The sequence below is a fragment of the Elgaria multicarinata genome, chromosome 9 (assembly GCF_023053635.1).
Source record: "Elgaria multicarinata webbii isolate HBS135686 ecotype San Diego chromosome 9, rElgMul1.1.pri, whole genome shotgun sequence".
Classification (NCBI taxonomy): Eukaryota; Metazoa; Chordata; class Lepidosauria; order Squamata; family Anguidae; genus Elgaria; species Elgaria multicarinata.
In genome coordinates, this window is record NC_086179.1 from 41,062,393 (window position 1) to 41,076,525 (window position 14,133).

Here is a 14,133-nt window from a genome sequence, read left to right on the forward strand (position 1 = left end):
AATTTTCACATGGAGAAAACATTCAAGCTCACCTCTGAATTCTAAAATAGTATAGTACCAAGGGACTATGCCACATGCATTTTCTGAATGTGTAGATAAGGCCTCACCATAGGAAATGATATATAATTTCCTAATAGTTATATGATATATATAATTTCCTAATAGTTAGCAAAATTAGTACTTTCACATTAGGAAAAACGTTGCCCCACCCCACCCCGTCTTCCTTACTACCTAAGCAGACCTCCATAGATGATAACATTTTCTTCTTCCTTGTTTGTATGAATGTTGTATTATTATATAAACTACATTTAAGTTGCATAAATATGCAACATTAAAGAACCACTCTGGTAATAATGCTTGCTAAAATAAAAAGATCCTTTGATGCGCAGAGAAGATGATTGTGTTTTTTGGTAAAAGAGGAAGGATGTTCTGGAGTGAGAAAGCAGTCACCATGGAAGCTCCATACCTTGTTCAAACTTAGCTCCTAGAGGATGTGGCAAGGTACATGTTGCATGCTTTTATCTTGCAAACATGCATCTGGTACCCTTTGGTTTGGGGAGAAAAATGCTCAACAGAAGTTAAGCATTTCCTCCCCCTCCTAAAGTGGCTTTATCTAGCTGTGGGGATTAAATAGTCATGTGTCCAATTTTATTGTATATAACCATAGGTTTTTACAATTTTGGTGCAACAGCAACAACAAAAAAGATAAGCACAGAGAGGAAAAAAGTTGAACAGGCCACTCAAATCAGTTCATCATGTGCATTAGTTTTCAGGACCCTTACTCTAATCTTTTTAGCAGCCACTGCAAATAAGGCTTCTTGATTGGTTATGTAAGAGACTGTGGCCATGGCTAGACCAGGCCTGTATCCTGGGATCGTCCCAGGATCATCCCTGTACATCCACATGACACACAGGGGATACTGGGAGCAGGCAGGGACGATCCCTCCATTTGCCTGGGATAATCCTTAGGTCTAGCTAAGGCCCATATCTTCAAGTAGTTTACATATCTGCTCAGCCAAAATTCTATCAGACATTTCTTGAAGCAAGGGTGCAAGAAATCTTTTCCTCGGGCTGTCATACAGTTCACAGAAAAATATATAATGAATGATATCCTCTATTTGTGGGGCCCTGCGATTAAACAGTTTTGTATGGAATGTGTAATTTTTAGAATCACTGTTTCTTAACAAAAAGCAGCCACTGGGACCCATGACCTGGATCAGGGTTAGGATCCAACAGTGCCCTGCCGCTTGCAGCCAGCACGACTGGTCCCGGTGCACGCATGGCCCCTACCACTGGCGGCGGTGATATAGCGCTTGTGAGGGCAAGTCCCAGGGCTGGATTAAGGCCAGCTGATGCCCTAAGCACAGTCCAATAATGGTGCCCCCTTGGCCCTTCCATTGCTTAGCTGGCACTCTAGGTATATGTTGAGACAAAGATTGTCAGAAAGTTATCTTAGATGTCAGATGACTCCATGGGACATATAGAGCCTAAAGCTGTTTGATTGTGTGTAATAAAATAAAGCACAAATAATAAAAATTTGCCGCTCTTAGAATATGCCGCTAGGCCCTTTCTATGAATCTGGAATTCCTTAAAATTAGATGGCTACAGCTATGGTACAGCTCTGTGGTGCCCCCCTTCCCTTGGTGCCCTAAGCATGTGCTTTTATTGCTTAAAGGTTAAGCCAGGGCTGGCAAGTCCCCAAACAACTGGAAATCCAAGTTTCTAGAAGGTGCAAGTCACACCTTCCAGAAACTTGCATTTCCAGTTGTTTAGGAGCTTGCCCATGGAAGCTCTACATCGCTGCCGCCAGTGGTAGGAGCCATATGCCTGCTGCCGCCAGTGGGGCTGGCCGTGTGTGCACCAGGAACCAGCAGTGCTTCCTACAAGCCTTAGGGCACCATTGGATCCCACCCCTTGACCACAACATTAGGAGGTTTAATGTTTTTCTTCAGTAGCCTTTCCTCAAAGCTGCTATTTACTCCTGAAAACCACTTCGCTGATGATAACAGCTTCAGATAGAGCTTTGACCAGGAAAATGGTGTGGGGAGAATGGGTTAGACCTGTTACCCCCACCCCCGCTCCCACCTTTGCTATTCTGAACTGATGCAGGGGCTTTTGTGGTGCTTCTTGTTAAGAAAGGAGTGCGCCTATTTCTAAACATGCTATTCAAGTGTGCATATGAAATAGCTCTTAGTTTGGCTCTAAGAGGATGCTCTGTCCTGGGCTTACTGCAATTGAACTTGGGAGAGTGATGAGCTGTTTTAATTTCCCTCATATTTTCCTTTTCGTTAAATTTGAATAGGATTGTTTTATTTTTATTTTATAGGGTGCATTTGTAGGTCTCGTATGTGGATTTACTGCTTCCCTTTGGGTTGGAATTGGAGCTCAGATTTACCCACCTCTTCCCCAAACTACCATGCCATTAAATTTTTCAACTGCAGGCTGTAACATATCTAACCCAGGCACAGAAGGCTACTGGGCAACCAGTACAGAGCTGCCGGTATTAACAACTCCCTTGACAAGCCAAGCTATTGAGAGGTACATAGCAAATTTAACAAATATAAGTTTACATCTCTTACATTTAAGGTGGTTTGAATCAAGACCTAGAAAAATCTTCACTTTGTTCTTTGTTGACAAGTTACAATTCTTTTCCCAGTAACATCTGAGGAAAAAACCCTCAAATTAGTAGACACTTTTCTGTTTACAGCATTGGGAAACGGATGACGACTTTGTTTTGCAGATCAAACAAACAGAGAAAACACAGGATGTTTCATTGTTTTCACTCTATTACTATTCCCATTGTTTCGTATATATAAACATTAAAGGCACACTATATAGATGGAAACATACACTTACATTCATAGACAAGGTGTCAAAGAACTATAAACCTCAGGTATAACAATGACATACTGACTTGGTTCACATGACACAGCTGGGTTCACATGACACAGCTGGGTCTACAATGAGCCAACACGCAGGCTGGGTGTGTGTGACCACCTCTTTGCATATGCAACCTCCAATTGGGGTTGTGGCTTGTCATTTGACTGCAGCCATCGTTGGTTATATGGGCATGCACAACCCTCGCATCACACTAGATACGTAGTAGGGTTATGCTAGGTTTGTTTAGTCTTTGAGTAACCCATGATGACTGGGTTCGAACGACACTCTGCAACCCTCAATTGCGCTGATTGGGGGTTGCATATTCAAAATAGCATCTGCAAGTACTGCAGCTTATTGTGGATTAATTAACCCTTGATTAGCCAGCCATATTATGCGAACTGACCCACTGTGTTTTCAATATGGCAGAGAAATGCAACTGTTCTAGAGATTGGAAGACAATTATTTGGCAGGGTTATTTTGATTCAGCACCTGAAATACATCCTTCCTACCACAGATTCCTACCATATCTTCCTGCACTTCAACTCTGTATGCTCTAGAAGTGTCTGCAGAAATGGGTTGCAGGCATGTCATTGTGTAATCTGGGGATAGGGAGCCTGTGGCCCTCAAGAAGTTGTTAGACTCCAACTCCCACGGTCCCCAGAGAGCATGGCCAACAACCACCAGCATGGCCACAGGTAACCCATCTTTGGAGTAATCCCTCTTTCAGTTCTTAGTAGAAGGAAGAAGATATTGAGTAGCATAGTCCTTTAAGGATGGACTCTTTAGCAGAATTCTGTGTTTTCAGAATTGTTGGAAAGGGCAGTAGTAGCCATAAGTAAAAGAACCAGGTTATACCTAAACACCATTTGAGGGCTCTCTCTTATACTAACATGGGTTTTCTTTATTGGTAGCACTGCACTTGCTTTGGAACATGTAATGTAATGTGAATGAACGTTTAAAGATGGAGGTGATACTAGTAAGGAATGGCCATTATATGTAGGGTGACCATATGCAAAGGAGGACAGGGCTCCTGCATCTTTAACAGTTGCATAGAAAAGGGAATTTCAACAGGTGTCATTTGTATATATGGAGAACTTGGTGAAATTCCTTCTTCATCACAACAGTTAAAGGTGCAGGAGCTATACTAGAGTGACCAGATTTAAAAGAGGGCAGGGCACCTGCAGCTTTAACTGTTGTGATGAAGAGGGAATTTCACCAGGTCCCCCATATATACAAATGACACCTGCTGAAATTTCCTTTTTAATACAACTGTTAAATATACAGGAGCCCTGTCGTCCTTTTCATATGGTCACCCTAATTATATGGAGGTACTCTTTCCTACAATAGTTGGGGCATCTGTATGTCTCTCCGATCAGAAGTAGTGGACATGGCACTGCTTCTTGAGAGGCAGGTCAGAGCTGCCAGGAATGCCTGTTTCCATTCTGGGCTTAACAGGAGGCATTTCCTAGCAGTCAGACTTTGCAACATTGATACATCCTCTTATAACTTACAGACATGATTACTGCAATGTGCTCTGCATGGAGCTGCTGTTGATCATGATGCTGCCCTTGAACATGGTGCTCTGCATGGAGCTGTCCTTGAACGTGATAACAGGTGTCAGAAGACATGCTCATAGTTTACCTGTTCTGTGCCAGCTTACTGGCTGCCAATTTTCTTCTGGGCCCAAATCAAGACGCTGGTTTTAATCTTTAAAGCCTTGAATGGCCTAGGACCCTCATACTTCAAGGACAATCTTTCTCCATCTGAGCCCACACTGCTGTTAAAGTTAAGGCAATAGGCTTTATTGTCTGTGCCAACTTTGTGGCAGATAGGGACACAGACAGCTCAGGACAGAGCTCCACTCTGAAGCTGTGGAGCCTCCTACCTGTAAAGGTTGGGTAGCTACTGCTATGTTTCCTTTTTCTTATTTTTTAGGCTAGGTTTTGACTGAAATCTTTCTGTGGCTGTTTGTTTTTGATTGTTGGGTATTGCTGATGGTGTTCTTGCTTTATGTACATTTTTACTATTGTTTTGTAAACATTGGTATTTAAATATCTAAATAAAGCAAGACATAAATGTTAGCTTCCATTGTCAGATTTTCTATGCATTCCATGTAAAAGTGGCAAATAAATTATGTTTTCTCTTCCAGACCAATTCTTGCAGATCATTGGTATTCCTTATCCTATCTATACTTTAGCACACTTGGAACTTTGGTCACAATCACTGTGGGAATAGTTGCCAGCCTTTTGTCAGGTATTTATACTTGGATTTTGATTTTATTGACTTCTCCATAAAACGAATTAATTCTTTTAACTTGAAAGTGAAGATAATATTGTTAGAGTACATAAATTTGCTTCATGTTCTGTAATAAGAGGCAGTTCCTTCAAAGAGAAAAGAAAGGAATTTGGCATGTAGCAATGCCAACATTCTACAGGCGTTCTTCTACAAACAGAGTTCCTGATTCATCAGGTTTTGCATTCATGTTAAACAATTCAGTGTCAAGGTAAGAACAGACATGGTTTTCATTTTGTTTTTCATAGTAATTTATACATTTGAAACCCAGACTTTTGCAAATTAAAATAATGGTGATAAATTACAACATTAAAACAGCCTCACTGTCATGGGTGTTCTTATGGATATCATAGATTACACACACCTTGAGCTTTTGTGCATGAGGCATTTATTGTGTGGTCATCATTCCTTACTCATGGTTGTTTGCAAGTTCTTTAGATTACATTGTTACCCTCCAGTTTTCGCTTCTGTTTGTAAATAGTACTTTTGGTGAGGTTTTTTTTCTAGAGCAGGGAAACTAGCCTATTATTTTGGGGTGGGTGGGGGGACACTACTTCCACTTGTGTATTTGTACTATTCTGCTACACCACATTGCCACCTAGAGGTTATGTAGTGGAAAAGCAAGAAAGGAAATGCTCCTCATGTAGTGCTCAGGTCTTGATTCTCATTACAAAATTGAAAGTAGATGCAGTGGATTAACAGCCTCATATAGAAAAGCCCCTTAATTACATCAACATTGGATTGTTGTAACACAGTCTGCGTGGAATTACCTGAAGACCATGCAGAACTTTAAAGTGGTTCAGAAGTCAGCTGAGAGATGTATGACAGGAGCTCATTATTTGGAGCATATGACTCCACCACTATACCTTCATTGGCTGCCCAGACATGAACCATTTGTAACTGTATTCTTTGGATGGACTTTGAACTAACCAAATAATGCTTTTCAGGAGGATTACGGCAGAAAGTGGATCGGAAATTCATGCTTAACAAAGAGGATTTTCTGTCTAACTTCTCATTTTTCAAACCTAAGCAGGTATATTTTGTAATTTAATCTTAATGATTCTTTCTGGGAGGTAAGAGATGCAAATTTACTTGAATGTGCATTTTATTCAAACATATTTCTAAAACAAAAACCCAATTTCAGTATTGCCCTATTGAAGTGAAGCATTTGATTTAACTCATCCCTTCGACATTCTCTATAATACCATCTCTCGCTTGGATATTATCAGAATGAAATTTGGCATGTATTTAGCAAGGGGTTCATGCATAAGGCTGTGCTTGACACCCAAGCGTTAGTTTCTACCAGCCTGCTGTGAAGGATAATCCCCCACCCCATGATAGTGCAACCTTATTATATAAATTTACTCATATATTGTCAGGTGAAGTTATGTAATCTGGCTTTAAGTAGGTTGTTTTTTTTAATAATATTTTTAATCTGGTTTCATTCTAAATTTTTTGACAGAGTTCCACCCCTTGTCATTTTTAAGTCTGGTGTGTCTCCCTCTTCTTACTCACACAAATACATGCATTTTATAAACATTAAAATATTAAATAATGTTTAGATTGCTGCTTACAGATACAACCACAACATATGAGGAAAGTATAGAATTTGGCCAGTTAAGAAGCTTATTTAAATTTTCTATCTCAGAAATATTCCAAGAAAGAAGGAAGAAACACCAGTTTTTCAGGAGTCCTGTGGAGCAGGGTGCAGAACCTTGCACCCAGGACCAGATCTATTCCTTTGAGATCTCCATCTGGTCTTCCAGGGGTCCTCAGGAAGCCATACCCCTTTTTCTGACCTCAACCCCTTTCCTTCAACTACCAATCATCTGGTGATTTCCTGGAATTTGTGCAGCCCCCCCCCCCCATTCCAAAGGGTTGAAATACTTCTCCTAAGGCTTAGTTACTGGCAAGAGCCTTTTGCTTAAGGGTCTTTCCTTAAGCAAAAGTTTGCAGGTATTTTTTGCCCCAATCCTTTTGCCTTCGGCCTCACCCACCAAAGTGCAGCCCCAAAGAGTTTCTTTGAATTGGAATTTGGCCCCTGAGTTGAAAGAGGTTCGGCGCTAAAGACAAACACTGCAGTCCTCATACACACCAACTGTGTATGATGGGGTGGCTAGAGGTTAGGATGTACCAGAAGTAGTCCTCTACCGCTGGTCCTCTATTTTTCAAATGTTTACTGTTTTTAACTTTTGTAAACCGCCCAGAGAGCTTCAGCTATGGGGCAGTATATAAATGTAACAAATAAATAAATAAAATATAAATTCTGCTTGGTGAGAGGAACACTATTGGTGGTGTGCCCAGACAGGTGGAAAGCCATTGCTAGTACTTCTTCCACTGAGGTTAGCAGCCAGAAAGCCCCAAACTGTGACATTTCATGGGTGGCTTGAGGATGAGGTACCAGCGGCTTTGGATCTGTTGCATCCAAAGCCCCATGAATCTTCCTGAGCAGGCTGCTCAGCTACGCTCAACGAGACTTACTTTTGAGTAGACATATATAGTCTTGCTCTGTAAACTCTCTTTGTGGCATTAGTTTTCATTAGGGCTGTATGAAAGTATTTTAGTCTCTCCTTTTCTGTTACATTTTGTTGGGTAGGGCTCAAAAATGTCCCTGAAGTTGTGGGGAGCTTGAATATTCATGAGTATGGGGAGAATATTTGGGTGGGGTTTACTTATAGTGACAAGCTTCCCCTCCCCACGCCCATCCCCTTGTATAAACTTTTTTAAAAGCTGGGCTGCCCCTTGAAGCAGCCGCTCTGATGGTAAAGTGCTTGGCTACCAGGCCACCATTGGAAGAAGGGGTATAACTTTTTAAAAGATTTAAAAATGGAGGGGTGCCCTCTGCCCACCTTGCCACTATAAGTTCTCACCTGAAAGTCCCTGGATTCCCTCTTCCTTTGCAGATGGACAACACTCTGGCAAAGAGTGTCCTGCCCTAGTTTTCATAGGCTAGACTGGGTCTGCTTCTCAGGTGCATTTTCCCCCAAGGTGGATTACTGATACTCTCTACCTGTGATGTTTGGAATTCTTCATTTGAAGTTTGAACACCAGTTCAACCACTTCACTAATTTTAGTGGGGGAGGGAGGTACATGCAACATTTATTGTAACATTGTGTTTCACTAGTTTAGCATTGAAGAAGAATGTGTTCTTTTGCTTTCTTTCTTTGTGTTCTAGTTTCTCAAAGTGCAGCTGTCACTGAATATTAAGGGCTGCACAAGAAATCTGATAGCAAATAACAGTTGGTTATTTTGCAGGTACTCCCCACACAACATGTTCCTAAACAACTATGTAGTGGTTAGGACTGGTGTTGAGAGAACTAATAGTCAACCAGGCATTTGACTGACACAGCCCCCTCCCTCCCTACTCCCTCAGTGTTATCCCAGCAGCCTCTGCGAATTGTGCCAGCTGCAGCAGAGCAGCCAGCATGGTTTTGGCCACTCTTGCCTGGGAACTCTGTAGCCAGCCAAGATAGTCCACTCAACCCTGCAAAATAGTCCACTGAGCCTGACAGACAACATGCTAACCAACGGTTGTGTGACTAGTCAACTCTGCGGAGCATTGTGTTTCTCAGCTAGTTATTTTGAGGAAATAGTCAACCATGGGGTGGTTTTTGCCTGACAGACAACACAAGAAAAAACCAACTAACACTTGACTGCTTAAACCACCGTTGGTTATTGTGTTGTCTGAACTGAGCCAGTGTGTTTTCTGCAGGGTGGTTTAACTCTGCAGGGTGGTTTATTTTTCTCAAAAAGCCACCTTGAGAGCCCTTGGGTTGTTGTTGGGTTGTTCAAGTGGTTAACAAGCCATGTAATGGCCTTGTTCAGAAGACACCTTAAACCACGGCTTTAACCATGGTGAATAAGGCAAAAAGCTGTAATATATAGTTCCAGCCTATATGAGAAGGGACTTCAGAAGTGGATAATAGTTGTTCTTTCTCATGCTTCTGCAACCAGGTGGGCTACAGGCTGAATAAATAAATCAACCCCATTTTTAAAGGCCAGGAAAATGTATTTGCATAGCTGCACTGAAATGTACATAATTTACTTGTGGAATAAAAATTAGATAATGAATAAGTAGTTGAAACTAATTCAGAGAAGTCCTTTTTGTTCACTTTGGCGGGTTCACATTAAATGCTTCCTGACTGTGAAGTTTTCCTGTTCACAATTGGTAAATTACCCACCCTCTGTAGTGAGGGTAATAGGCTCCAGGGTGATTTATTATTATTATTATTTATTATTATTTATTTATATAGCACCATCAATGTACATGGTGCTGTACAGATAACACAGTAAATAGCAAGACCCTGCCGCATAGGCTTACAATACTGTGTCATAAGGCAGGTGCTGCGTGGATAAATCTGACCACTCTGTGGATAAATCCCGGCAACCATAGAAATGGCCATCTAGAGCATACAGAACTTCTAGTGACTCTTTAGTCAGTGTGGCCAAACTCAATGGTTGTGGTCGCATAGTGATGGCTGGAGCACTCAGCATGACCCCATTCCCGTTGCAGTGGCCACTGGGATATGTGGTCACAGCAGAATGAGTACAATGAAGAACCACAGAACAGGGATGGTACCCTGTGTGGTACTGCAGTCGTGTGTGTGTGTGTGTGTGTGTGTGTGTGTGTGTGTGCACGTCATAGTTCCGTTACACCCCTCCGCATCGATCATCTGAATAGGGCCTGTCTCTGTAATAGGTTGGACTTCGAGCTTAAGTCTGTGCATTTTAAAATATGATTTGGTATAAATATGAAGCATATTTATTATATTGACATCCAGCTTTTACATAGGGCTCCAAAGTCTACTAGGCTCAAATCTGCTAACTTTCAACAATGTTGCAGTATCAGATGTTCTCAGACCATTTCATGAGTCCAAATAAGTTTATTCTTAGAGAAACAGTTGTGGGAGGGTTGCAAAGAAATATTTTTCTTGTGAGAAGTCTTTCATGAGTGTAACATGGCATGTAGGAATTATATAAGAAACCACAATGTTTTGTTGAAGAATGAGTTATAACACAATCCCTACAGATTGTCCAACGAGTTAAGTGAGTTAAGCTAGCACCTATTGTTGTGTAATGCATTTCTGTTGCAAATACATCAACTCTTATCTAATCCCATAATAGAATTTTAAAAACAGAAAGAGCCCTCTCTAGTGGCCACATACCTTAATAATAGAATCCCTGAGGTAGCTTAATGAAGAGCAGGAAAGTCATGGTTGCTTACCATTGCTTTGCTGCCCATGCATTTGTCCCTCATTATTTCCTCTTTTGAAAGAGGAAGTAAACAACATGCATGTCACTCATTCAGTGGGCTGTTTTGATGCTGCTGCTGCTTCTGCACACAGCAGGAGATAGTGACAACTTCCATCTTTAAAAATAAGTTGGACTTACTGGGGTGTTTTTTTGTTGTGCGAAGAAGGCTAGAAGGGGCAGGAGGCACACAGGACGCAGACAACATCGTGAAAGGCAACTGCGAAAATCCATAAGTGCCCAGTAATGAGTGTGCAATAAAATGCTTGTCTGATGGAGCTCAAAATATTTTTTTCACAAATGGTCTGCATTGGTACCATTTCTTCTGCTAGTCTAAGGAGATATATATTTATTATTTGCAGATCACCTTTCAGCCATAATGGCTCCCAAGGAGTCATACAATAAAAACAAATTAAAATAATACACAATTAATCTAATTCAAATTTAAACAATAAATCCAAAAACTTGTAGACAAAAAGCTTAATCGTATAGCAGTAATAGCTGGAAAATAAACAAATACTTGAAATAAATCAAACAGAAAATAATAAACAAAATACGGAACAAGAGCAGCAATAATTTATTTAAAATAATCTCTAAAAACATAATGTAAAAGGTAAATTTTTACTCTCATCTTGAATTACAGGAGAGACTGTGCCTGCTCCTTAAGGAAATGGAGCTCGAAAACAGAAAACAAACCTCTATTGTTGATGATAGTATAGAATTCACATTTTATAGTACCTGAACAAGGGCTTCATTTTCAGATCTTAAAGCACAATCCTATCAGTTGCACACTCATCACTAGAAAACCCATGAACATTGAAGGCTTCCGAATTTCCTATGCCCTGCTGGGCTAAAGTTGGTGGGTAGGAGGAATGGCGGAGGCAAACTTTGCCTCCCAGTCCTTTGATCTCTATTTTCGCTAGATGGGTTTTTCAGCCCTGTTAGTGAAGGTGTCCTGGCCTCTCCAGTCTCCTCACTTCCCCATTCCACCCCCTGGAACACCTGAGGCCCCGAAGTTGCTTTTTTGACTTTGGAGAACCAGCTGGTGCTCTCCCAGGGATCACAGGATTGCTCTCTTAATGCCTGGTGAGGAGATTCTCATACCTTGAGATACTCAGCATCCAAAGCATTTAGTTCTGTAAAGGTTGGGACCGCACATTGAACTGACCATGGTAACTGAAAGTCAATTAAGAGTTGACATTATATTTTTACTTTGGTTTATACCTGACAGCAGCTGAGCAGGGCCGGTGCCAGACTGTTGCACGCCAAACTGAAGCTGCCCCCCCGCCTCCCAACCCCAGTGCCCGTTCCTGGCTTCGAAGCCAGGACGCTGGGGTTAGGGGGCGGGGGGCGGCGGCATCAGAATGGCGCACCCGGGCGCACTGTACTGAAGCCACCCCCGCTCCTGTCTTCGAAGCCAGGACACTCAGGTTGGGGCGGCGGCTCCAGAACAGCACACCCAGACGCACCATACTGAAGCCCCCCCTGCCCCCCAACCCCAGTGCCCACTCCTGGCTTCAAAGCCAGGATGCTGGGGTTGGGGGGGGCAGGGCAGCGGCTTCGGAACAGCACACCCGGAAGCGGCTTCTGGGTGCGCCGTTCGGTGCTCTCGTTTGCTTGGCGTTTTAGGCCGCCGCCTGAGCTGCCTCTATGGCAGCGCCGGCCCTGCAGCTGAGCAAACTACTTTGGAACTAGTGAAGAATCGGTGATCTTCAAGGGCAGCCCCATATAACACATTTTACAGCAGTAATCTACTTTAGAAGTCACCAAAGAATGAATGGCAGTGGCCAGGTGCTTGCAGCTGGTGTATCAACCAAAGGTGATTAAAGAGCACCCTGGGCCACAGCTGCTACTTGTTCATCCAAGGGCAATGCTGAGTCCAAGAGCGTTCCCAGATGGTAAACCTGATCCCTAAGAGTGAGTGTGAACTCAAAAAGAACCCTTAAAAACCAGGTATTTCCCCAGCCTTTTGCTCACCATAAAAATGAATGTTACACCATTAAAATCTCTTGTTTAGGACTGAATGTAGTTTCCCCATGTGTGTCTTATACTTTACAGTTGTAATGTGTTGTACATGGTTCTTCCTTGAAGACTGTTTGAAAACTTCAGTTGGTTCTGAACACAGCTCCGGGATACTGCGACTTGTCATTTTGAACAAATAATAATAATAATAAAAAAATCACCACCTTCCAGTGTTTTTGAGTGAAACAAAATGCTATTGCTTTTTAGAGCCCTATGTGGCTGAGGACCCAGGTACCTGGACAGCTGGCTTCCATGTCAACACTGTCTCTGTATTTAGAAGAAGTTTATGTGAGATAAGGCAGGTGGCAATTATAGAGAGGATCAGATACACTTGCCTAGTGCTATCATTTTCCATATCAAGCAAAGCTGCTACTATTTTTGCAGGCCTTTCAATGTATTGTTATTTTAACATGTCATTTATTCTATTTCATTTGTATATGTTTTCATGTTTTTATAAATTGCACAGAAAGTATCGCTGAAGGGCAGAATATAAATATTTTAAGCAAATTAAAACAAAACAACACTTTATTTCTTACTGTAAAAAATAATCTTTTCCAGGAAGAAAAAGTCAAAGTTTTAACCTGGACACCATACAGAATCCCAGAGGAAGGAACTGACAATCCAGCATTTAATCATATTGAAATGAATTTCACAGATAGTAAAGAAAAAGTCAATGGTGTACATATATGAAAATCTTCTAGATTGTGTCCTTATGTTGGCAGGTACTTTGAGATTTATACTTGTGAAGGCAGGATAAAGTTTAGCTCATGTTCCCAGAAGAATAGTAATTATTTCCTTGTAAAGTCTGGGCAAGTCATACCAAAACATCAGAGCTGAGAGGTTGGACAATATATAACTGGAAAAAATGCAACTAATGAGAAATGTAATGTTGCTGATTTCAGGAAGTAAATTTTGAAAATTAAAATATAAATCTCAGTGAGTGTGCAATGAAAACAAAGTTATATTTGATCATTTTATTGATTATTGATATGCACACTGGGAGCAAGCTGAAATAATTTAGTGGGCCTTACTTTTGAATAATGGGGTTGCATTGCATATTTTCCAATAGTCATGATTCCCCACATGGTTTTCAAGTGAATCAATTTACCCATCCGTAAAAGAGAAACCATAAGGTTTCTGATATACGTAGCACATTACTCTTGCAGAGTTACAAAGCATGTATAGAGGAACTGGGGGATCATGTCTCTAGCCCTGCTCCCCATGATGCATAGCTCCTCCCTCCAGGGTTCCATGTAGACTTCTTTGCTTTGGAAGTAAATACTAATGTGTAAATGACAGGGCTGGCCAGGAGACAACCCTGCAGCCTCTTTCAACATGCTTGCTCCTTCACATGAATAACATATGAAGGAGGCTCATGAGAAATATACCTATGTGAAGTTATTGTTCTAGAAAATAATTTAAAGAGTGCAATACTATACACATTTGTGTTCAGTGGGGCTTGTTTCTTGGTAAGCATATTTGGGATTGCAGTCTTAATCACAAGAATGTTTAGCTCATAATTGCTCCTTCCATTGATGTAATTCCTGAAAAAGTCATTTGATTTAATTGTGGTTGATTTGCAGCACAAGGGTGCTTGGACTAGGCGAAACAAATTAAAATTGATCACTACATTTTCCATTTTATTTGAAACTTGTAATGATAGGTCACAATCCAATTGGAAGATCTTGG

General features: G+C 41.3%; 1 protein-coding gene across 1 annotated transcript in view; it reads left to right on the top strand.

The window, feature by feature from the left end:
* The window catches only part of LOC134404096 (sodium-coupled monocarboxylate transporter 1-like), a 31,624-nt gene extending 18,184 nt beyond the window's left edge, over positions 1 to 13,440 (top strand). Inside the window, exons 12-15 of the mRNA XM_063134672.1 lie at positions 2,327 to 2,538; positions 5,030 to 5,133; positions 6,120 to 6,205; positions 13,003 to 13,440. Of these exons, the coding sequence (XP_062990742.1) occupies positions 2,327 to 2,538; positions 5,030 to 5,133; positions 6,120 to 6,205; positions 13,003 to 13,134 (534 nt within the window). The 3' untranslated portion in view covers positions 13,135 to 13,440. The remainder of the gene's footprint in view (positions 1 to 2,326; positions 2,539 to 5,029; positions 5,134 to 6,119; positions 6,206 to 13,002) is intronic.
* Positions 13,441 to 14,133: the final 693 nt, after the last annotated feature.